The sequence below is a fragment of the Festucalex cinctus genome, chromosome 5, assembly GCF_051991245.1.
Source record: "Festucalex cinctus isolate MCC-2025b chromosome 5, RoL_Fcin_1.0, whole genome shotgun sequence".
NCBI lineage: Eukaryota > Metazoa > Chordata > Actinopteri > Syngnathiformes > Syngnathidae > Festucalex > Festucalex cinctus.
The window spans coordinates 25278800-25301020 of NC_135415.1; the positions used below are offsets into that span (position 1 = coordinate 25278800).

General features: G+C 37.8%; 1 protein-coding gene across 3 annotated transcripts in view; it reads left to right on the forward strand.

Annotated features, from left to right (window-relative positions):
• The window catches only part of ssbp2a (single stranded DNA binding protein 2a), a 63097-nt gene that overhangs the window by 23832 nt on the left and 17044 nt on the right, over window positions 1-22221 (forward strand). For 2 of the 3 annotated variants that reach the window (XM_077520531.1, XM_077520532.1), the window contains 3 exons: window positions 13290-13362; window positions 16658-16719; window positions 16933-17017. The exons of the other annotated variant lie outside the window; for it this stretch is intronic. In XM_077520531.1, coding sequence (XP_077376657.1) covers window positions 13290-13362; window positions 16658-16719; window positions 16933-17017 — 220 coding nt within the window. The remainder of the gene's footprint in view (window positions 1-13289; window positions 13363-16657; window positions 16720-16932; window positions 17018-22221) is intronic. 3 annotated transcript variants of the gene reach the window in all.

The window sequence follows — 22221 nt, forward strand, 5'->3', positions numbered from 1 at the left end:
GTTGTCATTCACATGTCATTCAATGTCATTGACATTGAAAACTAGACTAAGTGCAATTTCTGGAGAAATTGCATGGGAATGCTGAAAGCTCAATGCTAATAGCTGAAGCATAGGAACAGTGAGTAATAATCCGGCAACACACACATTTCTCAGACTGCACCTACAGACAGTGACTCGATCTGATTGGTTGTAGCAAGTAAAAGACTAAAGAATGACTTCACAAAGGTCTGACATCACCTAAAGGATTAAAGATTGACATCACATAGCCTAAAACTAGTTGAAACTCGATGCTAGTTACATCAGTACAAAACAGACACTTGACCTCACACCCAACGGGTCATGAACTCAACTCAAACTTAACCCGGGCGTGACCCCAGACATGAGACAAGGCCCAAACATTACTCAATATTTGAACGGTGTAAATCGGAAGTATTATGTGGGAGTTGTTTCTCTGCAAAAAAATGAGGAGAATAAAAATCCGAATAACATATGCGGGATGCTTTCAGCATTCCCACAATAAATAAATACATAAATAAAAATGCTACTAAGACATTTTATGTTGAGTGAACATCATCTTAAAACTTTAATTAACTAATTTACATGGTAAATTAGCTAACGCATTTCATTAAAAATAGTAATAAAAATGTAGGACAGTACAGGAAATCATCTTCTCTCATAGAAAACCCCTTTTTGAGGTTTATCTTTCTTCATGTTTTGAGGACTCCTCACATAGAATCTCCAAAGGGCTCACGTTTGAATAGTACAATAATTCATCTGACATGATCCCTTGGTCTACTAAGTTGTCCAACTTCATGTTTTTGTTGAAGTTAAGATTTACTGAAAAGAGTGCGGAGACAAAGTTGAACAAGGAAATCACTCCTAAAATTCATTTGTGTTCTTCCATGTGTGAAATTAAACAAATTTCCCATGAGAGGTGACTCAATCTAAACAAATCAAACCCAATGAAATGGAACTAAAATCAAGGAAAGGATGCGTTCGCTTCCGCTGGTATTCAACTCAACCCCTTTTAATCCCCTCCTTGTGTGTGTGTGTGTTTTTGTCAATGTTCACGTCATAAAGACGTGATTTGTTTGAAATATCATTGCATTAGTCTGTTGGTTGCTCACCATTTGTGTCTGCGCTCCGATAAGCTGGCATTTCCTGTTATCTCGGCAGCACGCATTGTCGTCTGCGCTGTGAGACAGTCGAGTCTCGCCGCCGCTGACAGAACAACAACTGTTTCACCGAGCCTCATTGTGTGAGGGTGATTGCTTAGAGGTGTCTTTCCTCATTGTGTTGTCTGCTCAAGTCTTAATTCCTGCCACACTGATTTCCTGCACCCTGCCAGTATTGCAGTAAAGCCCACCGACCAATCAACTGGCAGTACTCGGCAGAGATTCACGGGTGTGTTATTGGTCTCCGTTGAAGATAGATGGAGGTCTTTACAAGTACTTGTTGCCATTGATCTTGTCATTCATAGCGTTTTGTAGGATAACGACCAAGTAGTGTGTCCATTACAGATTCTCCACGAGTACGGATGATTTACATTTGGCTTTTATTAGGGGAGACAAGCCATCATTGATTTGTCTGTCAAAATGTTTGGTTTCATCAGTTTGTCAAAATGGAAATACTGCTGTGGTATATTATGCTTGATTTAGACTTGCATGTGGGATTGACTGACATCAAGCCTGATTGGAATGATCAGTTAAACGCTCAGTGAGGAACAGAACGTTGTTTGGTTTAGGGGTGGCCATTTGACGAGATTTTCTTCATCAAGTATGTGGCCATTTGTTGACTGGTTATCTGAATCACTCTAAAGTGCTAAATAACGTTCAGTAGCGTTATTTACGACACACCTCCTGCGGTCTAATTTTGCTGGTATCAGACTGATGAATGTGACATAATTTCCCCCTAATATCGGCCCCAATAATTATCGGTCTGATACTTTCGTGGATCCGTAATAAATATCATCCTGCTTTTAAATCAGCATGTTTTAGTATTTTGTATTTTTCCTAATTAGCATGTAAAGTGTGGCTTTAGGGTTTATTTGATTTTTGCTCCATACTTTTGGTATTTTATATGACTTAAAGTAATATTTTCAGTATAGCATGCACTCTATTTATTTATTTATTTATTTATTCATAATTTTATTGTGTGTTTCTCATATACATAATTTTTTTTCAAACAAATGCAAAAAGAATAGAAAATTGCCATTCATGGCGTGCAATTTTAAAGAAAAAATGTTATCTTGGGACAATCTTGGTCTGTCATTATTTTTTTAATTTTTGTTCTAATTATTATGTATCGGCAGGAGGCACGATGACTGACTGAGTGATAAGAACATCCGCGTCCCAGTACTGAGGACTCGGGTTAGAGTCCAGGCTTCGACCTTTCTGGGTGGAGTCTGCATGTTCTCCCCGTGCCTGCGTGGGTCTTCTCCGGGTACTCCGGTTTCCTCCCACATTCCAGAAACATGCATGGCAGGTTAATTGGGCGCTCCGAATTGTCCCTAGATGTGCTTGCGAGTGTGGATGGTTGTTCGTCTCTGTGTGCCCTGCGATTTGGCTGGCAACCAGTACAGGGTGTATCCCGCCTACTGCCCGTAGCCAGCTGGGATAGGCTCCAGCACCCCCGCGACCCTTGTGAGGAGCTAGCAGTTCAGAAAATGGATTGATGAATGGCTGTATTGGCATTCGTCCTTGGGATCGGTTAAGAGTTTCGTACTCATACTAGTATCGGCCTGAAAAAAAAGTGGTATCGGACATCTCTACTCAAGATTGAGTGCATTGTTACAGTCACACACTAAAAATGATATAAGTAGCAAAATAGTACTACATAATACAGTTTTGACTTTTGTGAACGATAGCAACAATTTTCAGCGCATCCCAATCAAGCCAAACAAACGGGCACTATTTTGCACAACATTTTTGTCAGGCTTTGAAATACAACGGAAAGCGCTTCCTTCTTCAAAGAAAAAACATAAGTCCTTTTTGATCTTCCTTTAAAACTCGATTTTTCCGCCTTTTCATTTTACATTGACTTGTCCAAGGGTTAGTGCCGTGGGCAAATTCTGGGATATGAAGTGAATGAAATGTAAACAAAAGGTGAGCCAAAGAAGACATGACTTCATGACTATTCCTCTCCATCAGGATATGAACTTCATTCTTTGGATTTAAACTCTCACGTGTGACCTTTCCACTTGAGAATTCTTCACTTTGCAAGGGGGAACGCTTCACAGACAGCCGCTTCTTTACTTTCATGACAAGCTGCTAATTTCAAACATTTTCTCCTCAGCATCCTCCGTCAGCAACCAGTATGAAGTTGTGGTTCAACTCTAACTCAACTGGAAGTGGAGCAATAACACCCCCCCCCCCCCCCCCACACACACACACCCCAATCCCCCACCTCCAAATCTCTCGAAATGACTCCTAAAAGCTTCACTATGTGTGTGGAAGTGAGAGGGATAAAGACTGCGACAAACATTTGCTCAGCAAATCTGTACGTAAGACAATTTCAGCGCAGACAAAACATGGAACACCAGCAGATGAAACAAAGTTTATTTGAGTACAAATGTCTTCCCCTCAGACTGTTTCCATGCGGGATTATGACGTGTCTCGCTAATCTTCAAAGCTGGAGTGAACTTTTCGCTGCTCCTCCCAACACTCAGCTCCATCCCAAAACCTGCCGCAAACATCTTTGCAGGAATCTCTGAGAGAAAACACTTTATAGGAATCGCACTGCATTTAGCAGAAGCCATTAGCGAGACCTCGGGGGATTCCTCGGAAGCGTAATGGAGAATATAGATTCAGTTTATGATCATCAGCAAAAATGCCAATTAGGGATGCATCCGTGAAAAGCGGGTGATATATAGACACAGCGCACAGCCACTTGGAGATTAATCGAAGCATCAATTTGATAGATATTGCAGGTAGGAGAATCAAGTCAGTATGCAGCAAACTTTATTGTTTCAATTAAAAGTTCCGATTTCTCTCAAATCTAAACTTTAATACTATCCAGTTTTAAGAGAAACAGATTAGTGCATTATTAGGAATACTGTATGAGGATTTTGAGCTGTTCACAAGGCTCTAACTCAAACTATTCATGTAGGTTGTTCATGCTTTTCTTTTACTTTACAGAAATGTTGAAAACACCAAAATATCCTGATCAAATGCACTCTAAAAAGAGAATTGTTGAACCAATTTAAACAGAAAATTGTTGACCAACTTAATAAACTTACTTCAAGTGGTAACACACAATTGAATTAACTTAATCCAAAGGGAATATTTTAAGATTAATTAATTATGAGTTCATTAAACTTAATATATTCATTAAACTTAATATATTCGCTTTGGATTGGTCTTATTTCATTCAATCGTGTGTTACCATTTTATGTTTCTGTTTTATCTATTATTTTTTAAACATTTCACTTTATATGAAACTGTTGGTCTGTTTACATACTCCAAAATGAGAAATGTTAATTTAACAAATTTAAGATTAAACGGAAAATTGTTGACCAATTTAACTCATTTGCTCCCAAAAATGTATAAAACCGTTTTATTTTAAATATTGCCATGGTCTCAAAAATGTATTTATCTTTTTTTTTTAATCTTTTTTTTTTTTGGTGTTAGAACATACAGAAGCCTTTGATGCAGCCTGTGACCTGAATAGGTCGCTTAAAGAAATTGTAGTTATTACAAAAAAAAAAATAAAAAATAAAAAAAAAACCACAGCAGGTGGCAGCAGAGTATAAGAGATCAACCAGGGCCATGTTGCAGCAATTTCTTCTCCCCAGTGTTTTAAACAAATTTGTGACTAATGATGAAACTTGGCTCTAGTTTAATGATAATTGCTGCAAAACGGAAACAGATACAAATATACTTTTTTTCCTGCTGAAAGAAGAGACTTTCATCTTTCTTTTGGTAGGATCCATGTTTTTTTATAGCAATCGAACACAATATTCTGTGGGCCTTGCAAAATTAGTCAGAATCCAGTAAAACAGCCGGAAGAGAAGGAGGTTGCTTCAGTGAAAATGGCTGGGAGTGAATGAGGTAATAAACTTGCTTCAAGTGATAATACACGATTGAATTAAGTTAATCCAAAAAGGAATATTTTAAGTTTAATTTAGATTTTACTTTGGATTGGACTAATTTAATTCAGTCGTGTGTTAGCACTTCAAGCAAGTTTATTAAGTTGGTCAACAATATTCTGTTTAATCTTAAATTGGTTCAATATTTCTCTTTTTGTAGTGTGTAAACAGACCAACAGTTCCATATAAAGTGAAATGTTTAAAAAAGCACAGATAAGAGTCCCTTGACCGACCTATATCCTTTTTTATTTTTCTATCGTGGACAAAAATCACTGATGCCCTCTATAGGCCATTATAATTTGATAAAAACTCATACCTCAGAGTCTATTTTTACTCTCTGGCCAAACACTGAGAAAAATGATCCTTGCTCGCTGTAGAACTGTAAATGTTAACTCTACTGTGCATGCACATTGCCACATTTTGCATGAATGATCATTTTTGTTGCACAAGTTGCACACAACAATGCAGGCATCTACACAAACATCTATTTTCTTTAGCGTTTATCCTGTTCAGGGTGAGGGGGAGCCTTTCCTAGCTGACTTCCAGGGGAAGCTGTCACATATCGAGACAGACTTTCCATTCAGCGGCCATCAATCATCAATGCGGTTTTGTCGCTTTTATGTTTTCATTTTGTGACATTTTTTATTATCTAGCAAACAAATAACTTAATAATGTTGAATGGAAACCAACGATGGGCCAAAAAGTGCGATTCAATTTGAAATTGTTAAATACATGTATATTATTTGTATATTATTTTACCAGATTTTTTTCCCCATTATTTGTTCAGTCATTAAAAAAGTGTAAGCTTAAATAATTTATATCTAGCCAGAAGTTGAAGGTAAATAAATAGTCATGCAAGCCACCTCAATCTTTAACTCATTCATTCGCAGCCATTTTCACTGAAGCAACCCCGGCTGATTTTGCAAGGCCCACAGAATATTGTGTTCCATTGCTATTAAAACATGGAACCTACCAAAAGAAAGATGAACGTCTCTTCTTTCATCAGAAAAAAAAGTACGTTTCTATTTGTTTCTGTTTTGCAGCAATTAGCATAAGAATATAGCTAGGTTTCATTATTATTCACAAATCTGTTTAGAACTGTGGGTAAATCAGCTGTTTTCAACATGGTCCTGGTTGATCGCTTATACTCTGCTGCCACCTGCTGTCCGTTTTTGTAATTACTACCATTGCTTCTCCTGTTTTCTGCAGTTGAGAGGCTGCATCAAAGTCTTCTGTCTGCTCTAGCATTAAAAAAAAACAAAAAAAAAACAAAAAAACAAACATTTAAAATAGAACCTATTTATACGTTTTTGGGAGCACATGAGTTAATGGCCTCCTTTCAGATGCATACTTTTATACGCATCAGCCTGAATTCAACACCCCATTCAAATGGTCTGGCCGCTAAACGTGTATGCATGTTTACAACGTTGTGCTCCTCAGTTTTGCGGCCAGGAAGCAGCATCGCATCTCTCGTGCCCCGTTTTGACCTCCTCTCGCTATGCTTCCCTGCTCCTTTCATTAATCATTTACTCTTTCTCTCCCTTTCGCTTTCTCTCCATCTTTCTGTTCTGTTCTGTCTCACCGGCTCAGTTTTCTTCACATTGCTGCTCATATATATATATCGCTTTATCAGTTTGTTTGAAGGACCATTCCTGTGCACCAGTCTTCCTTTCTATGCGTCACTTTGTGTACATTTTGTGCACATTTGCTTCAGATACTAAACTCAGCAGCTACCGAGAATGTGCTTGCACCGAGTCGTCCCCTGCGCAGATTCAATTATACTTTAGTGGAATGATAATGCCACAGGGATTAATCAGCTGCAGCCTGATTTTCCTCATCAAGTGTTAGGCCTGTAGAGCAGTAAAATTCCTCGACTGTTTGTTCATAAATATTCTGAAGATACTCTTCACAGAAAAAAAAGATGCCGAAGGTTGTTGTGTATGTGTTTTTTTTTTTCCCGCCGCTGATGTTTTCTTGAAGCACTGCATTTAAAATGAATTATTCAGCATAGTAATGGGTCTATATTTGTTGTTGCTCATCTTGCCTCGGTGCCCCTGCCTTTCTCCTGCTCTGTGCCCCGACGCCCTCTCATGTCCGTCTGCCTTCCCGGAGAGCCGCTCCGATCCGCAGAGGATGCTCCACTTTAATGAATGAAGTGGAGTCATTTAGCGTGGCTCTTAATGGCACATAAAGCCGTGCTGCGAGCCTTGATTAATCAGGGAAAGTGTTTGGCCCTCACTCGCAGGGTTGTCCTCAGTGGGGGCACCGGCTTGATCACCGCTCAGTCTTTTGTGCGAGTCCCTCGCCGTTTGGACTAAAGTTGTGTAGCGCACAGGCGCAAAGCAGCCAGGACTCGCCTCATCCACAGGTGGTGTGTCTTTGATGCTGGGAGATCAGCGCACTGCAAACATTTGGCCCTTTCAAGGCTGTTCAAAGTTGTGTGTGTGAGACAGAAGGCTGTGTTATGGTTTTGTTTCTCATTCTACAATAAGTTCAGGTCAAATGATAAAATGCAAGACCTTTAGGGCTGTCATGAATAAATCTTTTTAGAATCCATTATCCTCTTGATTATGCCATCAATTATTCCCTCAATTACACTGGAGAACTTTTTTTGTCATGGTTTGGGTTTGGGTTAGGTTTTTTTTTGTTTTGTTTTACTTTTTGCTATGTTTAGTTTGGGTTTTGTCATTTTGTCAAGCGTGTCACATTGATTCCTGTGTTCAAGACTCCAAGCTCCTAATTACAGAAAACTTAGTTTTTGTCCTTGTTTAGTTTAATGTGACCCCAAACCTTAAACATCTTCATCTCCATTTGTCACTGGAAAAGAGCGTCCGCACTCCGCGACAACAAATGTCAGTGTGGAAACACGAAAAGTGGCCTAATGTTGGTTCTGGGTGCCACAAATATGGATAAGTGGACCAATTTTTGTGGGCGACTTAACTAAGTTAGCTGACTTTCTTCCCCCCTAGTCGTAGTTTCTGGTGTTGTAATCCATTTAAACCAATGTGTTAGGATATTTCAAATTATGACCTTGAAGTTGCTTGAATGCAAGGTGCTTCGAAAAACATACCAAGAAGATTTCACACTGCTGCTTTTTACTGCTGACAGTGTTCTTTGATTTAAGAGGGCAATTGAGGGTGTTTTTTTTTTTTTTTGTAGTGGTTCAACATTTATGGAGGATAATTATAGTTTTTGAACTTCCTGACTGTGACTCAGTTCAATCTAGGATTACGGCTTCATTATTTCAAACTCTGGAAATTCCCTAATACAAATATACAGTGAATGCCATGTTCCAAAGAATGTATGTGTGTTGTGTTTAATTTTTCACTTTTTCTTTCAACAAATGTTAAAAGTTAAGCCTTAATGTTGAAGCAGGGTAGCATTTTGTGTTGAAGTGTAGAAGGAGGTCACAGCAGGGTGTGATGCTAAGTAAGCATGCTACATTTAGAATATGAACATGCTCTGCGCTCTCAAATATGGATTTATAGGACTTTCTGATCTTCTCTCTTCTGTGTCACATGTGAAACATCCAGAACGTGAATATAAAACCTGTGGAGGATTGGATTTAAAACTTGTTTAATCAATGTCTCTATGAATGTAAACTGAATAATTGTCATGAAGTAGATGAAATAAGAATGTTGCTGAACTATTGCGCTAAAGGACATATTTTGACGGCCAGACAAGATGGGACATTGTAGGCAGACTCTGAAAAATGAAGCGTTTCTTTGTTTTGCTGTTTCTATTTCACTTGTGCTTTCGTTGTATTTGAGGATAGACTTTGTTGGGGTCTCGTGTTTGGTCAAATATTACCACAGGCATGTATTATCCATATGGCCATATAGCATACTGACGCCAGTGCCGTAAAGCATCAGTGTCGCCATGTTGGTTTGTGTTTTATTACATGACTTGATTTACACAGTTGTTGTCTGTAGACATAACATTTTGGTGACAGATAGCTTTGATAACTTACACTAAGGTACCTGAGTTTGAAACTTGAACCGGAACGGCTAAAGCTAGCAAGGCTAACCGCTAGGTTCTATCCAGCCACCTAATTTGTGTACTTTCTGTCTGTGTCGTCCTGTTGTCCGAACATTTTGTAGCTCCACAGAATGTTATAAATCTAGCAACAACAGACGGGCGATTTGGAAGTCCTCTCGAAATTGGCTGATTGTCACAATGGAGAAACTACATTTGATTGTTTGCACTTGCTACCTTTATTTAAAGTCATCGACTTTGTTGGTTATTTCTTTACACAGCAGTAGCAGCCTGGATAAGTGTTAGATCCAAATATGAATTTGATTAGATGTGAGTCAGAGGGTACACAAACACTTCAATATGGAGGAGAAAAAGGTCAGGCAGGGAGCTTAAGGCTGGTTCACCTCCTCCATTTATACCCGGTCACCTCACACCCGTGAAGACATTGGAAAGTGGTGGGTCCTTGACCCTGGTTAAACTTGTAATTAATGATAAGTAGTCCTCTTAAATCTAACGCAGATTACCAGGTTAGACTGAAATGCAATACAAATGTGAGTTTTTATCCAACAACAAAAGCTTTAATTTAGCAAGACAGTGTCCAAATTGCACCCGCTGACTTAGAATTACTAATGCAAAAGATTATTCATACTGACAGTTTGTTTAATAGCAAAAGCCATCATTCGCTCACTTTATTATGTCAAATATGGAGGATTCTTAACCTTGAACAGCCCCCCCCCCCTCCTCTAATCCTTAAAGCTTATCTAGGCTCTATATTTTGAATGTCTGTCAGTCCACTTGCACATAGCTGAGAGCTTTTTATCAAGCGAACAAGTGGGAAATTAACAACGAGGGAGCCGTGTGAGCTAGGCAAGTGTTTTCCAAGCCATTTTACGCGTCTTTTAAGGAAATTAGCAGCAATGCGTTAACGTTTGGTCGATTTTAAATTCCAACAAAGTGCCTTGGTGTGTTGCTTTGCTTCCCGCTTATCAGTCTTACTCCAGCTCTGCCCAATGTTGCTGTGTGTTTAATACAAAAGAGATAGGACTCAGACAGAGAGAGGCATAGTTGATGCCTGATTTATGTCTGTATAGTTACCATGCATTTAAATCAAGTTTGGAGGTGGATATGGAATTCAACACTTCTGTCTTTTCCTGTTTTTTTCCAATAATACTTTAGCTCCTTCGATGTTAAAGTTCTTCCTTGTAATCACCTTTCTTCTCTGCCCCCTTCCTTTTTGTCATACCTCACCATTTTTTAAGGTGAAATGTCACACGTTTGAGTATTTGGAAAATCAGTGTAGCGTCAAACATTTCATGAAGCTAACAACTACAGCTTTAAGCTGTAGCTTCCTGTTAGCTTTACGGCTCGCTTTCAAAAATGATGCGTTCCCACAGCTTTGCTAATATTGTGCTAAAATATTTTCTGATATTTCTAACAAAATAAGCTCAATTAAACTGCCTGAACATATTTTTAACTTTTAGCCTAGCACAAGAGACAGCATACTTGCTGCGGGTCATACTTGCAGCAAACAAGTTTTTTTTATGATGTTTTTCTTTTCAAATCTGTTGTATGATGATCTATTATTTCCCCTGGTTCATGTTCCTGTAATGGCTCTCCCTGTTTCTTCCATCTCCGCTGACTTTATGGCACTACATATTTTTACATTGTGTGTCAATTGTATTTCTCTTATCCATCTGTGTTAGGACTGTCCACAAGTTATATATAATAGGGTAACACATGTGCCACAAATGACCATATATCAAGTTTATCATTATTATTACTGTTATTGTTATTGCTGTAATAATTGGTAGAAAATAGATGATATGTGTCATTCTGGAGAGAGTCATTTGTGCAAAAGTCACATAAAATCAATTAAAACACCCTATATTGCCTATACATAACTTGAATTTCTTATATAAAAATATATAATATAAAATAATAATTTCAGCATTAAAAAAAAATCCCAATTATTTGATATATATATATATATATATATAAAAAAAGTTTTAGGTAGGTTTAATTAAGTGTTTTTTTATTTTAAACTTCCTTATGTTAAATGTTTTAAAGTTTGTTGAATAATGTTTTAAGATTGTTATTGTATGTTTTTTTTTCTCTGAATGTTAACTACTGTTTCTTGATGCTTATGTGTTGTCTTTCCTTGTGTAAAGCACATTGAGTTGCCTTGTGTATGAAATGTGCTATACAAATAAACTTGCCTTGCCTTGCCTTGCCTTGCCTTGCCTAGTGAAAATAGTTACAGTATCTTGGTAACAAGTTACTTTTATTATAGTTAATTTGATTACTACCTCAGTTACTTTTTTGAGCAAGTAATGAGTAACTATAACTAATTATTTTATAAAGTAATGTTCCCAACCCTGCTTGTATCTCAAGGTACTAATCTACCCATTTCAAATGTAAAAGTAAAACGTTAAAAAATACATTGTAAAGTGAAGTAAAGATACCTAAATAATCTATTTATAGTATCAGCATATGTTGTACTTCAGAGACATATTTACCTGAAAATAAAAGTGAGTGATAGAACCTATTTCTTCCTCGTAATGTTCAGAGTGAAAGACTGAGGGGTGGTGGGGAGGTGGGTGTGGGGGGGGGGGGGGATTTGACGAGGGCACAGTTTTATTTATTTATTCATGTTCCATTGTAGAGTTGTTGAGAGTTTCGTCAAGCTTTTCTTTGTTTCCTTTACTTCGTCCCTGCACGTGTTTTTATCTCTTCAGTGAGCCATCACTACAACCACATGAGGGTCGGCGCTGCACACCTCTCGTCATTAAACAAACATGGGCAGAATGGAGTGCAGGGTGAAATGGAAGTTGGCGCAGGGACAGCGGGAAACTGAGAAGAAAGTGACAAAGGAGATGGATGGGAATGTGGGAGAGGGACAGAGGAGGAGACGTACCTGTGTGCACAGCAGAAAGGTGCACAGTCCATCATCTTCAAGACAGGCAGACAGTCTGGGGAGTTTATTTTTACCTCCGTTTAAGAGGAGTCTGGACTAGATTTAGCAGGTTGGTAGCACCTATTAAATGAGGTTCTAGGACAACAACCTTTTATGCACGCCAGTATACACACAGGGTCATTTGGGCTGTTGGTGTACTGAAAACTTTTATTAAAAAAAAGTTTTAAAATTTATACTAGAGACAGGACGTGTTTAAACTCCAGGTTGGTAGACCTCAAGCATATTAAAAATACAAATTCTGCAATCAAATTAACATTCTGTAATATTTTTTTCAAACTTATGGCGGTGGACTTTTTCAATTCATGCTAGCCATTGCTCTGTGAATCATCAAATTTTAGCTAGCTTTCTGTAAAACAAACAAACAAACAAACAAACTGTATATATCAGACAGGTTTAATAAACAGAAATGACTTAAATTCATTCAATCTTAGAACTCTTCTAACACAAACTAGTACAAGCTAACAAGCTAAGATAAAAGAATCTAAGCTAAGTTAAGCAAGCTAAGCTAAAAGAAACTAAGCTAAGTTAAGCAATGTTTAAGTAAGATACAGTAAGATAAGATATCCTTCATTAATTCAGCAGAAATAATAGACACAGGGAGTTAAAAGATAGCATGCAAGAGACGACGTTTGTACAAGAATCCCATTGCACAAAACAGAAACCCAACTATTATTTATGTTTAAACTAAACTATCCAATCCAACTATCCAATGTTATACTCTGCAGGCAAGAAATGGGTTAGGGTTAGCCTTTTTTCAAAGTGCTCCCAGCCTTGCTGCAGTTTCTTCTTTATAATAATATGTTCTGTGCAGCCTACAGTCTAAACACGTTAGTAGAAAATGAATTAAGCAGCAAAATCCACCCGTTTTTATCCATCTCAGGGAGCGGCCATTTTGCCACATGCTGTCGACTGAAAATGACAGAACCAATCACGGCTCAGCTTGTAAATGTCACATGAGCAAACTTAGAGAACAGGTGCACCGTGATTGGTCATTACCTGAGCACTGAGCAACTGTGATGTCGTTTTCAGTCGATAAGAAGTGGCAAAATGGCCGCCAACTGAGATGGATCAAAACAGGTGCTTAATTTATTTTCCACAAACACAATATTAATTATCATGCCACTTTTAGACTAGCCGGGTGCATATTACTGTAAAAAAAAAAAAAAGAAATTGTGGTTGACTTCCATTTTAATTAATAAATCGATATATTAGAAACAAAATACTTATTCAATCACCTTTGTCCTTTATGTGCAGGTTAGCGTTGTATGTGTACGAGTACCTGCTGCATGTAGGAGCCCAGAAGTCAGCACAGACATTCCTCTCAGAGGTAAGTCAATGATATGTTAAGCAAGTTCTGACAAATAGACGGACGCTTGTGCCGCGTGTCCACTAAATGTAACAGCTGATTGAATTAGCCAGGACGGAAAGTGCTGAGCCAACACATTGGTAGCAGCAGACAGATAAGGTTTTATTTTTTAATCTTTTTTTTCCTTTTTTTTTTTTTTTTTTTTTTTTTTATTTTTTTTTTTTTTTTTTTTTTTTTTTACATTTGCATTGCTTTTAGCGGAACTGAAGCCAAGGAGCATTAAAAGTGACGTCTCAAAGCTGGCATCTTTTCTATGACATCATTCGCTGATCGCCTCAAAAGCTCATTCTTGTCCTTTGTGGTTACTTTTCATCCTTCCTCTCTTCCTTGCGTCCTTATCTCTACCTCCATTACTCTTCCTCGGATGCGAGTGTGTCCTTGCTGTAATTCAGCTGAGGTAAAAAGGTGATAAGGTGAAAAGGAGGTCAGTAGATTCTGGTGGCTCGGCCTAAATAACAGTAAATTACCATTTTAGAGGACAGGCTTGCGGTAAGAGAACAAAGAGGATGGAAAAGGTTACATCATCCGCTGGCACCAATTCTCATCATTCGAACTTTATGTGTGTGCACATGCGCAAAAACACACGATCTTGGCACTCCCCTCCACCTTATGCGCTCTGCCCTCCCCACATGTTGAAGATGAAACGGATAGGCGGCGTCAGTTGTGTGTAAACACAGTACACAACTAGCACACAATGTTGCTGTAGCTGAGATAGTGGGGTGGAGCAAAACGCAACTTTAAAGGCTTCTCATCCACTTTTCTCATCCTTTTTTTTTTTTTTTTTTTTTTCCATCCACATCTGTTTATAGGTTATCTGCCGCCTCAGGATGTACACAGACTAAAATTGTAAAACAAAAAGCATGTTGCACCATAATACTTGCATTTTTACAGCAGTTGTACAGGATTATTGCAGCTAAATTGAGCAAAAAACAGAAATTAAACATCAAAAGTAGCTTGGCGTACAGAAAAGAAGGGTATAAATATCCCGTATAAAAGACGATTTGATGCGTATCTTGATAAACGGGGTGCAATACGATTTAAATATGGTGCTTTTTGAAGTGGAACGATTGGTTTGGTTGCACACAGGGCAGATGCCCGGTGGGTCAGTGTCTTTTGGGGCCAATGTGGTGCTATTCAATTATTATTTTCCTCCATTTTACCCCAAGAGACTGACCCACAATTTAGGAGAATCCATTTACAATATCAATAGCAAAGAAACATCTTTACTGTTATGTTCTGAGGTTGGATCCCAAAAACGCAGACACAAATAAGATTTTAACGTTTTATTCACACAACTTAACTAAACGAAAAACAACGAGTAAGCTAACTTGGGCTGTGGAAGTACACCGAGGAACAGACTTAATAATCCAAGAAACACACTTTTCGGTTTGGCTTAAATAGACAATGAATGGATCGGATTGGCTGTGGCTAGACATGTGGGTAACAGGACTGACATGGAATTATCTGATTGGCTGTTGACCAGAAAAAGAGATTAAAGATTCTTGACATCACATGGCTCATGACATCACATAGCTTAAAACCAGTTGAAACTAGATGCCGATTACATCTGTTCAAAACAGACACTTGACCTCACGGCCATGACCCACACATAACCCTTGCATGACCCAAACTTAACCCTGCCGTGACCTAGTCATGAAATTTACCAGTTAAAAATGCGCGAAACGCCTCTCGCTGTTCATAATTCAACAAGGAAACGGTGGGTAATTCTGCAAGAACAGAATTAATTGCAGCGTCCATTTGTCCATGTTAATCTGACAATAAAAAATTGCCATTAATTTCATGCATTATTTTTTTTTTTTTAGGAAAAAAATTGGGATGAATAGGTCTCGCTCTCTTTTTTTAATTTATTTATTTATTTATTTATTTTTTATCACCTATCAAATCTACTAGTGGTATTGGTACATTTATTTATTTATTTTTTATTACCTATCAAATCTACTAGTGGTATTGGTACTTGTCATCAGTCTTAAAAAAAAGGTGGTATCAAACATCCCTGCGTATTTTAATTGTTGGCTATTCAATGTTTTTAGGAACACATTTCCACCATGGTTGTAGTTTTACATACTGTAGTTGGAATTGAGCCACATCCTTTGTTTCCATTTGAGTAACTATTTGTCACTCACCGTGCATACCACGTTAATGTTGCAAGTTAACAAATGTCTCTGCTGGAGCTGTTGAAACATGCAAAGTAAGAGAGACGCTTCCTTCCTCACCCCCCTCAACGATGAGCTTCAAAGCAAAGCATTCCTTTAAAAGTCTCAGTCTGACCTGCGAGTGAGGTCAGGACAGTCTGACTGAAATTGCAATGTTCCACTCTTTCCCGTTATCTGTCTTGCTTCTGTTTCAACGGATGACTCAGTCTTCTTTTATCCATATCAAATGTTTAGATCGTTTCAAAACCACCATGACAATTTTGGTTTTGAGAAATAGACCTTGTATGACGATGATGGTGATGATGACGATGATTGTGCAGACTTTTAGAGTGTCTGTCCGTGTGTTTAAATGCACGGTGTGTGCACATAAATCAACTTCAAGTATGGGTGTTGACGTCATTGCTGTGTTAGTCAATGACCTTCACTGAGTCAGTGCATAGAGGACTGTATATCCCAAGCGATTTGTGCACCTGAACTCCCTCTGCATCTTACTGACGTGGCCACGGACTTCTCAACAGACGCCAATAAATCCTCACAGATTTGTTAGTTACCTTTTGCGCACCTAAAAAAAAAAAAAAAGAGCAAATAGCATGTTCTTGAAATACATCTTTTTTTTTTTTTCTTTTTTAATTGGACAATATTTTGGTAATAATTTTCTGTTTTTCTTGTTTAAATGTAAATAGGAGAAGTGAAGCTTACAATGTGTTCTACTTCATGTCCGGGTCAGATTTAAAATTATTATATTTTCAAAAAGCACTCATTTCTTGGGAAACCTTTGAAATGAAATGAAGACAAGGGCGGATCGTTGAATAATACTAGTAGGATGTGTGTTTGGGGTGTTTTAATGTGCTTCTCAGGCTGGTACATGTCTTGTCATTACCTCATTGCAACCTAACACACCCTCAGGTTGATGTGAATAGACAAAGATCGCAGACAAAGACTGACCTATCCACTTAAGATTGCTCTCTCTCTCTTTCTCTTTCTCTTTCTCTCTGTCTCTCTCGATAACAATGTGGCTTTTTTTTTTTTTTTGGCTCCAAATTTTAACTAAAGCAACTTGTTCTATCTCCCTGTTTGTCTAGATCCGATGGGAGAAGAACATCACATTAGGAGAACCTCCGGGGTTTCTCCACTCTTGGTGGTGGTAAGTTATTGTCTTTAATAATTCAAGTAGCATCGTTTGTCTTTGTCATACCGTACCTGTCACCACAAAAAAAAAAAAAAAAATACCCTTCAACAAATTCAACAACATGTACATGACTGATGACGTTTTACAAGAAACAAATATCGTATTGTATTCATCTGGTGGATGCTTGACTCTAAAAGACGCTGGAGTGTAATGTGTTGTGCGTTGCAGTGTTTTCTGGGACCTGTACTGCGCAGCTCCAGAAAGAAGAGACACGTGCGAGCACTCCAGTGAGGCCAAGGCCTTCCACGACTATGTGAGTCAACAGTCACCGAGCATTACTTTTGTTCTGTCATCGTTTATTTGCTACACGATGCCAAGTTATCTGGGAAAAAAAAAAAAGTTTATCAGTTCCTGCAATGTATGCATACTCTCTCAAAGGGTACACACCATTTTGCTTAGACAATCTGTTTAACTTTCAAAAGCAGCGTTATCTCGCACTGATGAAATATGCGTGCAAGATCAAAGAGTATAAGGAGAACGACATAAAATTGGTAATTATAAGCGCTCCACCGAGACACTGGAACCTTGAAAGTTCCATGATTCCCAAGGGTGCTTGAATTTCTTTAAGAATTTGGGACAGTACAGGAGATTCTATCTTTCTTGTTTCTTTCACATCTAACTGTTGTCTAAGGAATATGAATAGCTAGATGGAGACTGAAAATGAACTTGAGTTAAACCCAAATTATTCATACCTTGGCCTATTCTGGAGTAGAAGTGATTTTTTTGATTTTTTTTGAATGAGGATTTAATAATTAGCGATAACACAATTAATCAATTATTTTTACATTTACTTATTTATTTTTAGAATGTATCCAAAGTGAACAAATCTTTTGCAGCATTCATAAGATAAAGCTTTTACCATAGTGTAATGTCTAAATTGAAACATTGGATGATCATGTGCCTGTAGGATGAATGTTGGTAAACAAAATATAAATATAAAAAAATAGAGCACATCTAGTGGTTTATTTTACCTTGTCTAATTCCCACCTAATAGATACTAGTTCACCAAATATGAACACACTTTCCGATTTGGCCTGGTAATGAATACTTCTGGCTATGACTGCCTCTGTGTATTTTTTCTGCAAGAATACAAACCATAATCCAGAATCTTTTTTTTTTTATGGCCTTGTGCAGTACAATTCATCTTGCAGGGGTGACGAGTGTGTGATGAAAGAATGAATAGTGTGGTGATAGATTGTAATCATAAGGTGCTCCATTGGGGCAGCCCTGAAAGTTTATATCTCATGTGAAAATACTGAGACAAACATCTTGCAAGTGGGAAAAACTTAACTTGTTATGGCCAGTCATGGGAGAAAGAAGAAAAAAGAAAGCAAAAGCAACACGTGCAAAGTATTATATCGGCAACAGACAACAACAGTTTCTTTGCACAAGTTGTTTTTTTTTCTATGACATACAACAAAATACTTAACATTGAATGTCATCATAATAGTAAATGAAGGGCACTTATATAGTGCTTTATAGGGGTGTCCAAACTTTTTCATTTGAGGGCCATATCCAGAAAATCAGACGCAAGGGCCACATAATGTTATGAAGAGAAATTGTGTTTAGTCCTAAAAAGTGTACAAATAATTTATTTAATTTATTTGCATATTTAGAAAAATGCTACTGTATATAAGCCATTTTATTTGTAATATGGCAGTAGGTTTATTATAGTTTTGGAATTTTTCATTTTAGTTCGTTTTTATTAGTTTTCAGGGTGGTTCTGTTAGTTTTTATTAGTTTTAGTTCTTTAATAAATGCTTAGTTTTAGTTAGTTTTAGTAATTGTATTATTATTATTTTTTAAGTGTATTACTTGTGCGCAATATTTAAAAAAACACCATGGGAGCAACGTCATCTGAAGGTGCTTTTCTATTGGCTGCTGATAGATGACGTCACTTCTGTGTGATATACTTTCAAACGTCATTATTCCGGTTGATATCCAAATAAATACTACTAAAAATCACACCAAAAACTAAAACGAAGGACATTTTTGCTATAATTATAGTTTTAGTTAGTTTTGTAAACATAAAATGTAATTTCAGTACGTTTTTTAAAAAAACATTTTCGTTTTTATTTTATTTTGAAAACGAAATTGTTTTTTGAATTTTAGTTATTTCATTAGTTTTAGTTAACTAGAATAACCTTTAATAGCACCTGTGTTTTTCAACACCCTCCTTTCTTACTTTGACCATCTCCAACTGAGTCAAATGCCATTTTTAGCATATGTCGCGGGCCACTAATAAATGGACGGTGGGCCGCAAATGGCCCCCGGGCCATAATTTGCACACCATTGATCTACACAATATATTGTCCAAAACACTTCGCCAAGCCTCATATTAACTTTTTCCAAAACATATGGGAGTGTATCAAGACTGTATGCAGGCTACATGCTAACACACGTCGATGGAAAGGTTTTCTTTTTTTAGTTAAAAAAAAAAAAAAACTTAATTCAACCTCCAGGATCCCTGCCGCACACTGGCCAACGGCAGAATCCAGGATGTGTTTATCAGTTTTGGTAAAAAATAAATGAAAAATAAATAAAAATCCATCCATCCAGGTCGCCCATCCATGTTGTGTCTGTTGTGCTAGCTAGCAAGCGCTAAGCTAACTTAAAAGCATTCGTCTCTTTAGTCTAGCGTTTAAGTTTGAAAACTCCCTTCATGCTATGATGTCATCAGAAGCCAACAGCGAAGTAAGGACAAATGTGTTGATACAATGCCTAGATGGCCTTTATTGACTGATTGATTAACATTTTAATATAATCCTCATTAGCTGGCTAAGCAATGCTGTACATGCACAAACATTTCCGGATGTCGCATCACAGACACACAGACTATTGTCTAAAAATATCCAGCCGTAATACAGGTGACAGTTAAGTAACACAGTTTCCTTAGAATGAGGAAACGGAAGAAGTTTTGCAACACTTTGAACTGCTTTGATTAATATTGCTTAAAAATAACAAAGTTGGACGAAACATTAGCATAATTTTGCGAAACAAAAAAAAAATTGATTTCCGCCAGACATCAACGATACTGTATATGTTCTCAGTGTGCTTCCACTTCCTTTGGAAAAAAGCAAAGGTTAACAAACTATTTCAAATTGAAGAACTCACGTCTAAGGTACGTGCGCGTTTTGCTCGAGGCAAGTTTTAGGAGGACAAATGCATTGATGGTCTTCACTCCCGTGTTCTTCCTGAGTATCCTCCGGTCTGACTCATCACATTTGTCTGGATTGAGCTTTATTGAGATGTATAGTAGCAAGTGCACAGGTCAGGACTTTCTGCCTACCCCAGCAGGATCTTCCCGCTCGCCACACCGCCTTGTCTGCGTTATCCTTCCTTCTTTTACTCTCGCCATCCTGCAGAGCTGCAGCGGGGCTCTCGACTCGTGCAATTACGCGTGTGCGTGCGTGCGCCTGCCCGCTTGTGTGTGCGCAGGCAGGTGATGCTGCTGATGATCGGGGTGATGAATAGTCACTCCAAGGACGAGGTAGCTATGCGATGATGTCATCCTGTGGCTGCAGGGACGGAAGCTGGAGGGCAGTGTGACCTCCGCTTCTCAGGGACAGGAAAGAAGACAGAATGGTGGAAAGATGGAGAGGATGAGAGAGATGAAACGTGAATATGTTTCACCAAATGTTTCTTCTCCTGCGGTCAGAATCTATCTTTAACGATTTACGTTTTACATTTCCTGCAGGGATGTAATCAGAGAGGTACAATTAGAGCAATTCTAATTAAACTGAGATCACTTTCAATCAACAATTGAAATTCCACATCGCAACCGAGATCCAATCGGAGGTACGACTCAGATAATGTAGCTGTTACCCAATTAGAACAAAAAAGAGGACAACTGCGAGTAATGTTAAAAACGCTATAGTAGCTACACTTTTTTCTGTAGTTTCTTTACTTTGACAATGATGTAGATTTTAATCAGATCTTGTGAATGTAATTACCTGCAGGTAGATAATTAGTGAGTGAAGTCATAATTAATAGCGGTGTAAATGTTTGGCACTTATCAAAGTTATCTTTTTGTTCTTTTCTAGGGCTAATTTTCAACATTGGAAATCAGAAAATCAGTTTTCAAGTTCAGTGTTTGGAAATGATATCACTCGGGCGTTTTAGAATACAGGCAATGGCTTTCCTTCCTGGGAAAGAACGGCCATTGAAAGTGAGTGAAGTGAGATGCAATGTTATTGATTTTTAACTTCAGTGAAGGCTTCTCAGGCATCAGATTTGCCGTTTGCAGTTCTGTTAAGTGCTTTGTAAATTGCGTTCTCAAAAGTAAATGAATGGCTTCCATTTGCGAGAGGCCATGATGTCATAAAAACAAGTTATTTTTGAATGCTTTGTCCAGACGTGGCTTTATTGAAGAGGTCAGTCTTAGAAAAGTTGGAAATAGGTTGTTTGTAGTGACTGATACAGTCTATGATGTATTGTAATTCCAAAAAACTTTGATAGGTCATTTTTTTCAGAATCAGTTTTTTATTGCAATGCAGCAATTATATGTTCTGATAAGTGCATAAGGGTGTGCTTGTGCCATTGTTTGTGAAATGTTTCCAATTACCTCCTCAGTTAATTTTCTTCGGAATAGTATTAGCAGGTTCTGCTGGGATGGAAAACTGATACCCAACTCCTGAATTGAGGAGATTATCAGCGTCTGACTATTACGCTAAAAGAGTGGTTCTTAACCTTGTTGGAGATTGAAAAATGAATTTTAATATTATTTTGTAATGCAAGGTTATAGGGATAGTCGTGAACAAAAATGAACAGACTTTTAATTGAATCTGGCTCTTTTGTATTCCCTTTCTCCATGCAGCTTAAAGGAAGTGTTCCTTTAGTTGTGCTAGACGAGAGTTGATCAACTTGGCATTGCAAATCATGCGGTTCGGATGCTGACTCCCATTTCTCAAAACTCTATATTTATGGAGCATTAATTCCAAGATTTTACTCAAGTACATACCTGTTACAAGCTTTTAAGGAAAACAGTAGAATCTAGATTAATCGCAATTACGGAAATTGTGCAATTAACTGTAAAGATGTATCTCTACTAGACAGCACTAATATATACATATAGTGCAGTTAGTGCCATTTGAGTCATTACATCAACTGTATCACTCTCAATCTGCAATAACAAGTCCACTCAAACATAATAACTGTTTACAAATACAGAACGCATGGATGCATATTTTTCTTGATTATTTTGTGTTCACGCTAACAGACTGCATGCGCTTTTGGCCACAGGCATAAAAGTGGTTGAGAGAATTTTGCGCTTTAGGTGGCTGTGATGGGTTTCACTGTGGAACAAGTGCAAAAGGAAACTTGAAGTAATGGAATTGGAAGGGTTAGTGGAAGATAAACCAACATATTACTGAGTTCCATAAATCTATCCGATAATAAATCAAATAATTTTGTTGAAGCTAGCAACTGCTCAACCCAGGTGCAAGGAAATGCCAGAGT